At 36.0% G+C, this 17,500-nt stretch overlaps 1 protein-coding gene across 8 annotated transcripts in view; it reads right to left on the reverse strand.

Moving 5' to 3' along the window:
* LOC124948043 (fibrillin-1-like) overlaps positions 1-17,500 on the reverse strand; it is a 146,656-nt gene that overhangs the window by 22,240 nt on the left and 106,916 nt on the right. For 6 of the 8 annotated variants that reach the window (XR_007100584.1, XM_047491083.1, XM_047491085.1 and 3 more), the window contains 10 exons: positions 17,228-17,485; positions 16,757-17,014; positions 11,905-16,677; positions 11,263-11,376; positions 10,976-11,089; positions 10,732-10,837; positions 10,175-10,364; positions 9,623-9,812; positions 8,136-8,250; positions 6,403-6,539 (listed from right to left, as the gene is read on the reverse strand). Coding sequence is in view for 7 of the 8 variants with exons in the window: in XM_047491083.1 (XP_047347039.1) it covers positions 6,403-6,539; positions 8,136-8,250; positions 9,623-9,812; positions 10,175-10,364; positions 10,732-10,837; positions 10,976-11,089; positions 11,263-11,376; positions 11,905-16,677; positions 16,757-17,014; positions 17,228-17,485 (6,255 nt within the window). In the remaining variant the exon portion in view is untranslated. Of the gene's footprint in view, positions 1-6,402; positions 6,540-8,135; positions 8,251-9,622; positions 9,813-10,174; positions 10,419-10,731; positions 10,838-10,975; positions 11,090-11,262; positions 11,377-11,904; positions 16,678-16,756; positions 17,015-17,227; positions 17,486-17,500 lie in introns of those variants that run through there. The other 2 variants (XM_047491084.1, XM_047491088.1) reach the window with 2 other exon arrangements.

Below are 17,500 nucleotides of genomic sequence, written 5' to 3' on the forward strand. Positions count from 1 at the left end.
TAATTTCTCTCTTTTTTTTTTTTTTTTTTTTTTTTTTTTTTCTTAAGATTTTCTAAGGAATAAAATTTGTGATCGAACGTAATTTATTGATTATATCAGTCAATTTCTCAATAAATATACATGAACGTAAAACTACACGGACACACACACAAAAACGAAGTTACGCGCGTCATAGAGTTCTTTTTACTTTCCGTTTAAAATTCTCTCTCGACAACAACGATGAAAGACCATAACGATAAACATTAACCGCAACGAGTCTCTTAAGAAACCAACGAGTGCGTTGGCTTTTTCTTTAACGAGATTAGTAAACCGAAAACTCTTTGCGGTGAAAAGAGTCGAATAATATGAGGATGGCCATTAAAAGATGATCATGAAAATTTCACTATTACTTATTTCCTTGGATATAATTTATCTTTTCGTTTTATTTATTAAACAAGAAATAAATAGTTATTTATATTTTATAATAAAATATATTCACAAATCAAATTAGACATTTTAAATATATGTACGTAACATATATTTAAAAAGAATAAAAAAGAATAAATAAATTTCAATACAAATATTTTTTTTAATTATCCTTCACCCACGTGACACATAATTTTACAATAAATATGTATCCACAAATTGTATAAAATCTATATGTGTTTATGTATGAGTGTGTATGCGTGTATGCGTGTGCATGTGTGTGTGTGAAAAAAAAAAATAATTTCCATACAAATTTTTCATCATTATCTTCCACAGGCATGTTATATAATTTTACAATCAATACGTATCTATTATAAATCATAGAAAATCTATCTCAAGAAAGGAAAGTTTACATAAAAATATTACGTATAAAAAAATCATAACACAAAAAAACTATCCTAATTCTATTCATCGTCTATTCATTATTTATTCATCCTTAGATAAATAACTGCAAGCTATCATAACCTATTTACCTTAATTTGTTTATCATATCCGTGGCCTTTGATCTTTCTCGTCATTCTTACCTTACAGTTCCATATTATCATACAATCCCCCCCCCTCCCCCCCTCCCAGGAAAACTCAGTTAAGTTAAATAAACAGTCCTTAAGGAATGCGTCAATGATGATCAAGAAGAAAAAGAAAAAAAAGAGAACAAAAAAATTAAAAAATTGATATAAAACGAATCAATAATATATAAACATGTTTCATTTCGATTTTTTTTTTTTTTTTTTTTTTTTTTTGTCAAAACGATGAACCGATTGGCCTTTGAAAACAAGCAAGGTTTTTCGAAAACTTTTGGAATGATTAATTAAACGGAGTTTTGGTGGTGAGGTATAGTTTATCAGAAGGAACTCGTAAAGTTCAACGTTGTATATACAAACGTAACAATCGATTGGTACGGTTGACCGATCTTCTTTCTTCATCTCTATCATCTTAAATAAAGTAGAAGAGGGGATGAACAGCATCGGTCCACTCCTAACGCAAGAAAGGAGAAAAAGTTTTCTTTGAAGGCGTATCGAATCTACTCTTCATCCCCTACCAATCCACCAATCCTCTCATCCCCTTCACTCCCACAATCTTCCTATACCCTTCATTCCCCAATCCTTCCAATACTCTCATTTCATCTTCCTTCTACTAAAGTTTCAACCACAATCAAACCTCTCCCCACTATTCTTTATTAACGACGCGACGACTACCACGAAAGACGAACTTCTTTCACCGCAAGATATCGCGCTCGAGTGGGTTTTCTCTTCGAACGTTTCACGATCTACAATCGGTTAAATTCAACGTTTAATATCTTCCTTATCTTACGTTAAATTCGTTTACGATCGTTATCAACTTTCTTCGATGATTCGTAGATCGATATTATCGAATCGATTATTTCTTCTTCCTCTTCTTCTTCTTTTTCTTTTTCTTTTTCTTTCTCTTCTGCTTCAACTTCCTCTATCTCACGTTTTAGTTTTATTCTTTTATTTTCTCCATTTCTTTTTCTTTTCTTTTTTCTTTTGCCTACTTTTTCTTTTTTCCTTTTTATTCCGTTTAACTTTCGTCGTATGTTCGTCGTATTTTTAAATGTCGATTAGTATATATCATTTATAATGATCGTTTACTATTACGAGATTAATTTTAATTAATATTCCTTTCTTTTTCTTTTTTTTTTTATTATTATTATTTCTCTTTCTTTTGGGATAGTAAGATGATATTAAAGTTTTAAAGTACTATATATATATATATATATATATATATATATATATATATATATATATAAAATAATGATTTTGATAATCGATCATCGATTAAGAAAACAAATCAATCTCGTATTATTAATAACATGACTACATTTTTATTTTCTTTTTTTTTTTTTTTTTTTAACAGATTAATATATTTTTGAAATATCTTCATAAAAATATTGATCGTATATTTAACTAATTAATTATTGGTAATCATTACGAGTAACTTAATTATATACACATATATATATAAATATTTTCTTTTATATATAGCAGAATGATACCGATATTTTTGAAGTATTAAAAAAGTCATAAAAAACATATGCCCAATATTTTAATAATTAATCATCAATAAAAACAAGAGATCGTTAACAAGAATTTATGCATTTAAATATTAGCTATGATGAATAAAATTACGATATACGTTTTTATCCTTTTCCTTTTTTTTTTTTTTTCATTTTTTTATTTTTCCATAGCACAACGAAATCAATATTTTTGAAGTATTAAAAAAGTCATAAAAAATCAGTATTCAATATTTTAATAATTAATCATCAAACAATAGATCAAATGAATCGTTAACAAGATTTATTTATTATTCGTTCATTTAAAGTTCAGCTTTAACAAATAACTAAATCATATACATGTATATATATATATATATATATTTTTTTTTTATATATATATAACAGAATAATAACAATATTTTTAATCCAAAAAAAGTATCCAATGGTAATCGGACAATTAATTAAATCATCGTTAAATACAATGGAGATCATTTAACTAAATGATCTATCTTATTACGACGATTTATATATATCCTTGAAAAATTTTCACGTTCAACGTGATCATTTATATCTTATCAAAATATATGAGGAACAATGAAAGAAAGTATATAGATCAATGATTAAAGAGAGAAAGAAGAAATCATTCTGTCATTTTATTAGAGAGATTGAGAGAAAGACAGAGAGACATAAAGAGAGAGAGTAAGAGAGAGAGAGAGGAAGATAGAGAGAGGAAGATAGAGAGAGAGAGAGAGAGAGAGAGAGAGAGAGAGAGAGACAGAGAGATCTATTGCTTCTCTTGGAAACTGAACTTGTTGGCCCGGCATAGGCGAGACACTATCACCGTGCATGTGAATATATAAGAGACACATAAAACGTAAGCACGTGGAAAAGAGATAGATCAAGAGCGAGAGAAAGAGGAAGATAGATAGAAAGACAGACAGACAGACTCTCTCTCTCAGAAAGAGAGAGAAAGAGAGAGAGTGATAGAGAGAGAGAGAGAGAGAGAGAGAGTGAGAGAGAGAGAGTCTCTACGTTAGATTTATGCGATGAAAAACGCGGAAACGTAGAGGACTGGTGGATATGCATGCTTCACGTCGCGACGGGTTACACGAACCGGAAGCATCGGACAGTGATGCTGTGTATTATCTCGATGGCAATGTGGATCGATCGTAAATCCGACACCACTATGTACGCAAAATAACGCATAATAAACGGCCTTTCTTTTCATACCATCATAATACCTCCGTTCATTTATTTTTCTCGTTTTATTTGCGCCAATAAAAAAAAAAATGTTGTTCCCCTCTCTCTCTCTCTCTCTCTCTCTCTCTCTCTCACTCTCTCTCTTTCTCTTTCGTTTCTTTCTTTTAATCTTTTATTTAATTTTTTTTCCTTTTTTTTTTTTCCTCCCTCCCATCTCTTCCACTAAATAAAAAGCATCGATCCCAATGTCCATTGAAAAGAATTAAAAAAGGAGAGAAAAGAATGATCGATCGTTATCTATTATTTTGTTCGAATTGCATACGAATTGGAACAAATTTTTAACGGCCAACGCAAAATTCTTTGTCCATATTATTATTTCCCATTTTTCTTCTCTCCTCTTTTTTTTCCCCTCCCTCCCTCCCTCCCTCCCTCCCTCCCCCCCCCCATTCGAATTATATGCAAATAAAAAAGAAGAAAATAATAAAATAAGATAAAGTAGAATAAAACAAAATCAATAACAAAAAAAAAAAAAAGAAAAAAAGAAAGGGGAAAATGGTATGAGTCGTAAAAACGACGGAGTACATTTTCTTTATTTATTTATTTCTTTTTTCTTTTTTTTTTCTTTTTTTTTTTTTCTTTTTTTCTTTTTTCTCTTCTTCATCATTCTACTCGCTCGAACGAAAATTCTATTTTTCATAATGTTTCACTTTTATTGTTCCAAGGAAGTACACGTTAATACGAATCCATTCTTAAACGATAACATAAAGGAGAAACATACGTTTGATTGTTCGTTCGACTTGCATTAAAAAGAAAAATAAAAAAAAAAAAGAAAAAGAAAAAAAGAAATAAAGGAAGAGATAAAATAAATAAAAAAAAAAAAACAAATGTTATGAGTTGTAACAACTACGAAATAAACAACGTAAAATTTATCTCTCTTTTCCAAAATATACATACATACATACATACATACATACATACATACATATATATATATATATATATATATATATATATATATACTTTTTTGATTCGTTTTGTACCATCGTCGTCGTCGTCGTCATCGTCGTCGTCGTCGTCGTCGTCGTCGTCGTCAACGTCGACGTCGTCAACGTCGTGTAGATGGCCACGTCGGGAAATGAGGAGGAAATGTACGAGTTCAGAGAGAACGAGAGAGCATACGACGTACGGCATATTTATGCGCAGTTCGCCGTCGGTTGGAAGCTATCGCGTTTCTCCGGAGACCTGTATTTCATATTTCGTCCACGCGCGACATATCTAACGACGTGACGTCGTTACGTCGAATTTAGGTGACTCTCGATGACAACCACTGCCTCGTCCTTCTATCCTTTTTCATTTTTTCTTTTTTTTCCTTTTTCTTTCCCCCCGTTTTACTTATCGTTCTCATTTTTTTTCTCTTTTATAGTGCAAAATTTGAAAGATAAAACGAAAAAAAAAAAAAAAAGAAGAAAAGAAAAGAAAGAGAAAAGATTCGCCATTTTTGCAATTTTCTCATCGAGACATGAAAAAATGTCTTCTAAGGACAAATCGAAAATATCTAAATTGTTAGTAAAAATTAATTATTCATATTCACGAAATTAACTTAAGTTTTTAATCGACTCTCAATGACACAACTGACTCCGTCCTTCTATCTTCTCTTCTTTTCTTTTTTTTTTTTTTCTTCTTCTTCTTTTTCGTTTTGCTTATCGTTCTTGTTTTTTTCTTTTATACTGCAAAATTTAAATGATAAAAAAAAAAGCAAAAAAAAAAGATTCATGATTATCGTCAACTTTCGTTTGAGTTGATGATGTCTATGTAAAGGCATCGAAGGATTAAAAATATCTAAATTAATTTAAAAATCGATTAATTTGTTTCTTTCCGATTAATTTCATTTTTTTTTTCTCAAATTACAGTAGAAAAATGCATTTCCAGGCTCCTTAGTTTTGCAATTTGAGAAGAGCAAAAAATATACTCGAGTCTCAAAAAATCAATTAGAAAACTTTCGTCATTCCATCTGCGATTGTGTTTCCCTGTGTGTTTCGTGCCAATGGAAAGGAAAAAAAAAAGAAAAAAGAAAAAAGCCGAAAAAGAAAAGAGAAAGATAAAGTAACACATACGGTAAGGATTTAAAGGATCGATTTTCGTTGACTACCATCTGACCGATCAATATATCTATTAAATAAGCAATTTTTATTCGATCACGATCTCAATTCTCGATTATACCTTGTCACTTTGAACTTAAGGGGGATGGAGGAGGGGTAGGAGGGAGGGAGGAAGTGAAGGGAAAAAAGAAATGTACCAACGTATCTATTCGTTCGTGAATTCGTGAATGATACGTATCCTTATTTGTATTCGATAGGTCTTCGAACGAAATGATCGGGCGTGTTACGTGAGAAATGCGATAGTAGATATTTGAGTTAGGTTGAAGCATTTAAACGATTGAAATCGGAATGAATCGAAGAATCATATCACACTTTAGCGATGTCTATCGATATACAAGGTGACTTGAACGTACGAGTCAATGGGGATTTGGCACAGTCGACGTTGATATATGTAAATACATATATACATAAATTGGTACGTAAGTATATATATATATATATATATATAGACGATAGCTATGTTCTTTTTTTTGTGTATGTATATATGTATATGGATGTGCATATAGATAGGTATCAATTGTAGTGGTTTCGAAAGGTAGGTGATATTTATCCGGGTTAACTCACCTCGAACACGTATGACGATTCTACAAGTGCTCGTATAATTGGACACGGGTGACCAAGCTGTGAATGTGACAACAGTGGTGCCTGCTGGTAGATCTGCTTGCAACTGTTTGGCCCATGTGGGTGATGCATCTACGTATCTAAATAATAATAATAATAATATTAATAACGATCAAAATAACAATAACAATAACAAGAATGAAAAAAAAAAGAAAAAAAGAAAAGACAAAATGATCGAAATAGATGTAAGTAAAAGTTTAGAAATTGATCGCTCATATAAATCCTATAGATCCGTTATATGGACTCTAATAAATCCATTTAAAATAGAAAGAGACATATCGTATCGTACGATCGACGTGATATCCGTTTGATCGACGCCTCGTTAGCATATAAATGCTCATCGAACGTGATCTTCAGTTGATTGACGCGTAATGCGTCGCGACGCGCCTGGAGATACTAGATAACTCTCTCTCTCTCTCTCTCTCTCCTCTCTCCTCTCTCTTCTCTCGTCTCTCTTTCTCTCTCGTGTATGTTTCATCCTTCTCGTCGTTAGAAGGGACGATGATGACTATGAGATGGATGACGATGAAGATACGCACGGATTCTCTCGTACACTTGCTTAAGTGCAAATGCACGAACGAGCACGGTGGCTGCCGGATAGATCCTGGCCCCGTGTATCCTCGACAGGAATCCTGTAAGCTCGTTTGGAATTCCCATTGTGGAACTACTACCACTTCTACTACTACTACCCATTACTACTACTATTACTATTAATGCAAAAGCAACTAGAATAGGACCAATATACTAACTATGTACGTGCGTAACCGTCCCGCGGCTACCGATTTCTATCTGGGTCAGGAGTTAAATAGTCTTTGTGAAAACTAACGATATATATTAGCTCTGGTAACGTTTAAACGAATCAATTTATACGTATCTATCTTTGATCTTAAACGTACGATCTAAAAATGTAATATATCTAATTTGATAATAAAAGAAAGTAACGATGTTATAATAAACGATTTGATCGTTCTTTCTTTCTTTTTTTTTTTTTTTATTCTTTTTCTTCCTATCTTTCGTTTAATTTTTCCCCATCCATTAAGATAATCTATTATTATTAATAAAATTAAAAATCTTCATATTATTTATATGAATTATTTCATACGTACATCCCAACGTATTAATTCACGGAGTTATTTGTATTAGGTCTTGCTTTTGTTTTAGAGAATTCGTAAGGGCGTTAGAAAGCGAGAAAGGAAGTTGTAGGAAGCGAAGAAGCGTAAGTAGAGATAAGTGAGTAGTTATGGTTAGTAAGCTATTTAACAATCTTACTAATGTACACAGTATTTACAATAATAATAATCATAATAATATGTAAAAATAATAATAATAAAAATAATAATAATAATAATAATAAAAATAAAAATAATAAAATAATAATAATAATAATAATAATAGTAGTAGTAGTAGTACTAATGCGATAATGGAATGTTAATTATAATAATAATAATAATAATAATAATAATAATAAAAGCGATAATGATATTAATCATAGAAATGATGATAATAGTAGGAAAGAGAGTGGAACGTGACAGGTTAAATGTGTATAATTAATGTAAAAATAGAGAGAGAAAAAGAGAAATAGATAAAAAGATATATAAGTAAAACGATCGTTCAATAAACTGTAATTTTCGATGGATAGACATGATGAAAGCCTCGCAAATCAGGAATCATCTTACCTCCACCAGTTCATATTAGACTTTGGCTGAGGGAAGGAAACGCGTATCGTATTCTGCCTCGCGGGTAACTCCACGTCCATGTCCTGTGGGCATCTCACAAACGGCCTTGGCATGTCTGTAACGATAGAAGGTGGTCATTAGACCAAAGCAATTTTCCTCCCACGAGGAAAGGCACGTTCTCTATCTCTTCCTCTTCCTCCTCCTCCTCCTCCTCCTCCTCCTCCTCTTCCTCCTCCTCATCGTTGTCCGTTCTGACATATAAAATCTCAACTAATTGCGATATAATCGAATTGCTTTTTAAACGAACGAACGAACGGCAAATGTAACCAAATATGTATCAAATCAAAATTATTTGCTTGCATTTAATGATTCCTAAGATTTTTATAAAGTAACCATGAAATAACTACGACTACTCAACGTACGAACATTATACCCTATTATATGGACTATTAAAAGCTATTTAACAAAGAAACTCATTTTAAAGGTTTGACTCTTGAAACGGCACTATTCTTTTTTTTTTTTAGGATACCAGCCAATTGGCATGCACTCCAACGGCTGGATATAGTGATACGAGTTATAACGTCGTTCGAAGAAATTAAAAACTCCCATTTCTCCAACTACCATTCCCATTCGATCGCATAATTTTACCAATTCACATTCTGGTTTATGTATCTTCGACCGAATGAAAATGAATACCGAAAGTTGGAAAAAAGAGAAATAAATTAGAAAAAGACAAAAAAAAAGAAAAAAAAAATTAAAAGAACGAAAGAGAAGAAGAAGAAGAAGAAGAAGAAGAAGAAGAAGAAGAAGATGATGATGAAGAACGGGAACAAAAGTCAACGGGGTGAAAATGAAAGAAAAAAGAAAAAAGAAAAAAAGGAAGGAAAGACTATAACCTTCCCGTAAGCTCATTAAGATCCAGCGTTAACGTATGGCCTCGTTACCACACAGTCCTGGCATTTACAATCCCTACCATAGAGAGAGAGAGAGAGAGAGAGAGAGAGAGAGAGGGAGAGAGTGAGAGAGAGGGTTCCGTTATTAAAAGCTCTTTAGAACAGGACCACGTAGGACTAATTGAACGTGAACAGTTCGTAATACGATTTTCGTCACGTATAAAAATAATCATCACCGATGACGTAAATCGATCTTTTGTTTTAGAAACGATATCCGTTGAAAGCATACTTCAGCACCGTTAATTATCCCATTACTTTTGATCCATTCTCAAAGTAGAAATTGTGAACTGTGTATTTAGCGGAACGTAGATACCAGATAATCTTGCTAATCTTATCTCTCTCCTTTTTTTTTTCTTTTCTTTTTTTTTTTTTTTTTTTTATCGGTTGGTACGGTTGGTTACTTTATACAAGATAGAGGGATAAAGAGATAAAGAGAGAGAGAGAGAGAGATATTTATCCATGATATTTCGCAATTTCCTGTTATAACGATGAAGGCCGGTAATCGTATCGTCATTAGAGAGAACACGTGATTACCTAGATCGTAACGAGAATCCACGAGCGAGTATTCACGAAGGCACACTGGTTCTTTTCCGTTCCATCGACCACCGTTAACGCAATATCTCGTGTGAGGTCCCTCCAATTTAAATCCACGTCGGCATCTAATGTGACACCTAGCGCCATGAGGATAATCGGTCGCACCGGAATAATGTCCAGGGCATCGGATCTGTTTGATAGATTTTAAACGAATATTAATGATCGTTCTAATTAAATTTAAATTAAATGTTAAACGTTTAGAGTTTACGTGATTTAATGCTGTTATATTAATCGTTTGATTGCGCGCGGGCGCATATATGCGCCCGAGGGTCGCACCGATGGCGCATATATGCGCCCGGAGGAAGATTCCATCGTTTGCCATTGTCTCATGCATATGTTTAGTACCCATTGATCGCATGCCACTCACGCTAAGCGCTTCGGCTTAGAACAACTCGAAGGATTAATTCGCGTACTATTAAAAAGCTCTCTTTCAAAAAAGTGAAATAAAAATGTTCAGATAAAAATAATGGATAACAAATATAAACCAGATACCTCAGCGTGCAACGGTGGTTCCATGGCGGGACACTTTGATTCCGGTGAGACGCATGTTCTCTCATCCGTAGACAAAACTAAATCGCCGTTGCACGTACAGTAGTAACTTCCTGGCGTGTTAATGCATTCGCCGTTACAACCACCGTTCCGGTTCAAGCATTCGTTTACATCCTGACACTGACTTCTGTTCCTGAAAGCATAGACCCTCTAACATCGTTACTGGTTCCTTGATAATTTCTTGCTCCTTGTCAAGTAATAATACAGTTCGTTTGGTATCATGACGTTTGTTATCTTATTGCCAGTTAACTACTATCCTCCACCAATTTCATCGTTATTGATCGTATTCACGAAATATTGATAATAATATACAAAGATATTTATTTCCTTTTTTTAATATATATATATATATATATATATATATATATATATACTTTTTTTTTGTAAATACGAAATGTTCGTTATAAAAATAAAAAAAGAAATAGAAAAAAAATATAAGAAAAGAAAAATGAATAAACAAAACATTGATTGATTAATTAATTAAATGTCATACAACTTACCTATGATTGAACAGGTAGCCCGATCGACAATTGCACAGGAAGGATCCCACAGTATTAATGCATTCCTGTTCGCATCTACCGTTACGCCATTCGCATTCGTTTATATCTAAATCGATAAAGTTACGAAATTATAATAATACGTGCTTTGTTCCAAATTCTACTTACGAATTCGAATTCGAATTTAAATTCACGATCGGTAATATGTCAGTCAGGCATTTGCACAAAGGAAAGCACTTTAACTTGCCTACGCATTCGCTTCCTTGTAATCGAAATCCTGGGGTACAGGTACAATGATACGAGCCAGGAGTATTGACGCATCTCTCTCTGCACGGTGAATCCTCGGCACATTCGTCGATATCTGTTAAAGAGCGGTTTATAATTAAAAATCAAACGATAATTCAGATCTTTTAATTGACTTGAGATCTTTCTTATATTCGAAACGAGAGAGAGAGAGAGAGAGAGAAGAAGAAGAAAAAAGAAAAAGAAAAGAAACAATGATTTATTATTTCGTTAAAAGTTTTTAACACGAACCTACACAAGTGTCACCCTCCGATCGATAACCTTCGTCGCATTCGCAACGATAACTGCCCAAAGTGTTGATGCATCGATTCATCTTGCAAATTCCTAATGCACATTCGTCGATATCTATCCAAACGAGATTTTTTCTTTTTAAACATTTGATATATAGCATTAAGAAAAAGACTTTGTTACTATACAGTGCTCGACGATACGTATTATGAAAATTTTTTAACAAAATAAAAGTTCTTTTCAACCTGAAACTTCGAAAATTATTCGATCCCCGTTAAAGATTTTCAAAGAGTTTGTTACTCTCTTTTAGTAGGTTAACTCGAAGTAAATAAAATTACGATAAAGACGTGTTTCCTTCGAAAACAAAATTGACCTGTCTCTGTATTTTTACAAGTTACTTTCGTTGAGACAGTCTGTATATATATATATATATATACATGTATGTGTGTGTGAGTATGTAAAATACTTCATGAATAATATTATATTTCAGAAGTGAGTAGGATATGTTCATAACTATAAATTCATCTTGAAGATGGATCGTTATAAATACGTGGTCACAATAGCTATTCAAAGAATATATATACTTAGATACGTATGTGGATATATATATATATATATTTGTGTGTGTATATCGGGAAAACTCACCTATACAAGTAGAGTTCAGCATTTGATATCCTTCCCAGCATCCACACTTGTAAGATCCAACAGTATTAATGCAAGTATGCTCGCACCCATGCCGACCATAGCATTCATCCACATCGTGACACATCGAGCTGTTGGACTTGTCATACTGAAATCCCTCCTTGCAAGTGCATATCACCATACCGCCTTCGGCATTGCATATCTGCTCGCAACCACCATTATCGATCATGCAAGGGTTTGAATGATAGCAGGTCTTATTCTTGATCTCGTATCCTCTGGGACAATCGCAACGGAAAGAGCCCGGTCTATTGATGCAAGCGTGAGAACATCCACCGTTATCCACTTCGCATTCGTTCACGTCTACGCAAGTTTTAGCATCGTCAGCCAATCGATAACCATTAGAACAATCACACCTGTAGCTACCCTTAGTGTTTAAACAGATGTCCGTACAAGAACCATTTTCTATTTCGCACTCGTTAACATCGATACAATTTTTAAAGTCAATGTCATCGAGTTGATGACCGTCCGGACAACGACAAGAGAATGTACCTTCGAGATTAATGCAAACGTCCGAACAACCGCCGTTCTCAGTGGCACATTCGTCTATATCAAGACACGTTTTCCCATCGTTATCAAGCCGAAGACCAACCGGACAACTACAACGAACGCCACCAATGATATTGAAACAGGCATGAGTACAGCCGCCATTTTCTATCTGACATTCGTCGATGTCTATGCAACTTCGAGAATCGTTAGAAAGAATATGACCATTCGGGCATTGACACTCGAACGAGCCTGGAGTATTGATACAATTGTTCGGACAATCAGCTATTTTCTTCTCGCATTCGTCAATATCCAAGCAATTCTTTTCATCTTGAGCAAGCTCGTAACCCTCGGGACAACTGCAGAAATGACCTCCGATCGTGTTCGTGCATACATGTGAACAACCGCCGTTTCCTTCGAGACACTCGTTGATGTCCAAACAAGAGGATCTGTCGCTATGTAGATAATGTCCCTCGTAACAAGTACATATGTAGCTACCAAGTAGATTCAAACAGTCATGTGTGCAATTGTGTTCGCTTGTAAGGCACTCATTTACGTCGACGCAACTCTTCTTGTCCTGCGGCATGAGAATATATCCGGTTGGGCACTCGCAATGATATCCCCCCTCGGTGTTAACACACGAATGAGAACAGCCAGAGTCCACGTCGTTCTCGAATTCCTCGCATTCATCGATGTCCTCGCAAGTACGATGATCGTGTTTCAATCTAAATCCCAATGGGCAAGAACAACGAGTCTTGCCGGTACTCTCGTCATGGTGACAACGATGAGAACAATTTCCATTGTCGCGTTTACAACCATCGATCAAAACGCACGTCCTATTATCCGAATCAAGATCGTAACCAGTTGGACAATCGCATCTATATGAGCCAACGACGTTGAAACAGGAATGCGAACAGTTACCATTTTTTTCTTGGCACTCGTCTATGTCGTCGCAGAAAGTTAATTCGTCAGGATTCACGCGATAACCCTCGTAACATTCGCAAGTGAATGTACCTAAGACGTTCGTACATCTTTGAGTACAATTGTCTTTAAGTTCCGAACACTCGTCTATGTCCAAGCAGGTTACATTGTCGTTCATGGACAAACGAAATCCTGTGGTACAGTCGCACGTTACTGTACCGTTTAACGAGTAACAAATGTCGGAACAACCGCCATTCTCAACGAGACATTTGTCCTGGTGCGTGCAAAATTTCATATCCACATCGTCCAGTATCATATCCTCTGGACAAGAACAGGACACATTACCGTTCTCGTATTGACAAAAATGCGAACACCCGCCGTTATCGATCAAGCACTCGTCGATCTCCACGCACGTTTTTCTATCGTCCTCGAGTAATTTGTAATTGTCGGGACAGGCACACTCGTAGTCACCATCGGTATTAGCGCAAAAATGAGAACACCCACCGTTTTCTTCGACGCACTCGTTCGTATCCTCGCAGGTTCTCTTATCTCTTCCAATTTGATATCCCTTAGGACAATTACATTCGAAACTACCGATCGTATTGACGCAATCGTGAGAGCAAGCCTCGCTTATCTCGTTATTCGTTTCCGAACATTCGTTTACATCGACGCAAGTTTTATTGTCCAACGACAATTTGTATCCGAGGTGACACGCACACTTGAAGCCGTACGATTCGCTGATACACTCGTGCGAACAACCGTGATGGGTCTCACAGTGATCGATTTTTTTACAGGTCCAACCGTCCGGTTCCAACGTGAAATCGTCAGGACACTCGCACGTATATCCATTACGAATGTTTACGCAAATATGACTACAGTTGTGTCTACCGGCGCACTCGTCCAAATCCGTACAGGTCTTTTTATCCTTGTCCAAGGTGAAATCCTCGGGACAATAACATATATAACCGCCATCGAGATTCTCGCACTCGTGAGAACAATCGTGAAGATTCGTCGAACATTCGTCTATATCCTTACAGGTTCGTTGATCCTCGGTTAATTCGTATCCATCGAGACAGCTACAGCTGAAACTACCTTCGGTGTTGTTGCAATGTTGCGAGCACAGTGTATTACTTTCTAGGAAACATTCGTCTATGTCGATACATGTTCTTTCGTCGGTCGATAATTTGTATCCCGTTGGGCACTCGCAGTAATAAGCGCCCTCGATGTTTTTGCAAATATTCGAACATGCGTGTGATCCTTCGATACACTCGTCTATGTCTCTACAGATTTTACCATTCTCCAAAAGATCGAATCCTTCGGGGCAACCACATCGAATCTCTCCATTCTCTCCGTGTTCGCACGTGTGAGAACAGCCATGATCACTGGCGCAGGGGTCAACGATCCTACACGTACGTTCGTTTTCATCGAGTTTCCAACCGATAGGACAGGTACAGTTGTACGTACCAATCGTGTTTACGCATTCGTGAGAGCAATTGTGTTTGAGCTCGTTATTCCGGCACTCGTCTATGTCGACGCATAGACGTTCTTCCTCCGAATAAAAATAACCCATTGAACAAGCGCAATTATATCTTCCCTCGAGATTTATACAAAGATTATCGCAATCGTGCTCGCCATTCTCGCATTCGTTAACGTCTATACAAGTACTATTGTCCTGGTCGAGTTGATATCCTTTTGGACAATGGCACTCGTAAGAACCTTCGACGTTCTTACAAATATGACTACAGTTATTTCTATTGTTGTCCGTACACTCGTCCATGTCCTCGCATATGGTACCAGTTTCGTCGATTTTATAACCAAGAGGACATTCGCATTTGAACGTGAACCCGTCTAGATCCGGCAAGCATGCGTGAGAACAGGTAACGTTCGAGCATGGATTTGATTCGATACAAGTTATACGATCCTCCTCTAAAATCCAACCAGTTGGACAGGAACATAGATAGGAACCATACTCGTTGATACAAAAGTGAGAACAATCGTGATCCTCTTCCTCGCACTCGTTTATATCCTGACAGATATTATTATTTTGATCCCTTCGAAATCCATTCTCACATTTCTCATCCTTACACGTTAAACCATCTTCGAGTAGATTTAAACCAGGTGGACAAGTACATACGTAACTACCATGAGTATTGACGCACTCGTGTGAGCAATCGTGCTCGTCCTCAAGGCACTCGTCCATATCCAAACACGTTTTTCCATCCTCTTGTAATACGTAACCCTCGTGACATATGCATCTATAAGTGTCGGCGTCTACTTCACAAGATTGAGAACAACCGGCGTTATCGCAGATATCCATTAAGACGCATTGAGTTTTGCTCGAGTTGAAAAACATTCCTTGGGGACAAGCACACTCGTAAGAGCCCACGGTGTTTTTACAATCGTGAGAACAATCGTCGAGATTTTCTAAACACTCGTTAACGTCGCGACACTCTCTTCCATCTTTATCGATTTTATAACCATTAGGACATAAACACTTGTAACCATTTTCCAAGTTAATGCAATCGTGAGAACAATCATGGATACCTTTTGAACACTCGTCAATGTCCATGCAATCGAATTCTGTCACTAGCTCGTAACCGATAGGACATGTACAGAGATAACCACCTGGAACGTTCGTACAATTGTGCGAACAACGATGACGTTCTGTCTTGCACTCGTCCAAATCGATGCAACTTTTTCGATCGTCCCCAAGATAAAAACCATCCTGACAAACGCACTCGTAACTTCCGCGAATATTAATGCACAGGTGTTCACAGCCATGATCTGGCTCTTTACACTCGTCAATGTCCGTGCAATTGAATTTCTCATTTTCATGTAAAATAAAACCAATCGGACATTTACATACGAAACTTCCCTCTAAATTAACGCAAGAATGCGAGCACGTTGTATACGTACATTCGTCTATATCGATACAAGTTATTTTATCTTCCAAAAGACGATATCCAGGAAAACAACTACATCGTGGACCTTCGTTCTCTATATATTGACAATCCTGTGAGCATGCTGGATTCATGGACGAACAGGTTCTCTCTTCCATACATGTTATATTGTCTTCGTTCAATACCTGTCCCAAAGGACAACCACATATAAAGGAACCCTCGATATTGGTACAACTATGGGAACAGGGTAACGGTGATTTCGTACACTCGTCGATGTCCTTGCAAGAAACCTCGTCTTCTTCGAGTTGATAACCGGAACGGCATACACAATGATAACTACCTTCCTCGTTTCTACATTCGTGCTCGCAACCATGCGTTTCAATCTCGTCAACTTCCGCACACTCGTCGATATCTTAAAACAACGTTATATAATTAACGAATAACACGATATATCGAAAGTTTAATAAATATTCGAATAAAATTATACGAACCAATGCAATTCCCATTTTCATCCTTTTTAAAACCATCCTCGCATTTACCTATATCCGGTAATTCGGTTAAACTCTCGTTATAATCGTCCTCCTCATCTTCGTCCTCCTCCTCCTCGTCGTCCTCGGTATCATAATCTTCCTCCTGCAATACCTTCGTCATTTTTTTCGGCATGTTTATACACCTGTAAGATCCTAATGTATTTTCGCAATTGGTATCAGCCGGACAAATCGTGGATACATTTTCGCACTCGTTCACGTCTGAAATTTAACGATGTCCGTCGACAACCATATCCGAGGGAGAGAATGATCTCGTTAAAAGAAGAAGAAGAAGAAGAAGAAGAAGAAGAAGAAGAAGAAGAAGAAGAAGAAGAAGAAGGCGAAGAAGATAAAAATGAACAGAAGACAAAAAAGAAAAGAAAGAAAAGAGAAATCGTTATATCCGATGAGTCCGCTATATTCCAAATATTTTACCTTGACAAGTCTTCCAATCGTTGGTCAAGTAAAAACCATCTGGACAAAGGCAAAAGACACTTCCTGGTGTGTTAAGGCATACGTGAGAACAACCGGCGTTGTTATTCGCGCACTCGTCGATGTCCTCGCAGGTATGGTTGTCCGACGCCAATTTAAATCCAGGAATATCCGTACAGCTACACTCGTATCCGCCTTCGAGATTACGACAGGTACCTTGACAAGGGCCATGTCCGTTGTTCGGCAGACACTCGTTAACATCTGTTACCAGATTTG

The sequence above is a fragment of the Vespa velutina genome, chromosome 3, assembly GCF_912470025.1.
Source record: "Vespa velutina chromosome 3, iVesVel2.1, whole genome shotgun sequence".
NCBI classification, from domain to species: domain Eukaryota; kingdom Metazoa; phylum Arthropoda; class Insecta; order Hymenoptera; family Vespidae; genus Vespa; species Vespa velutina.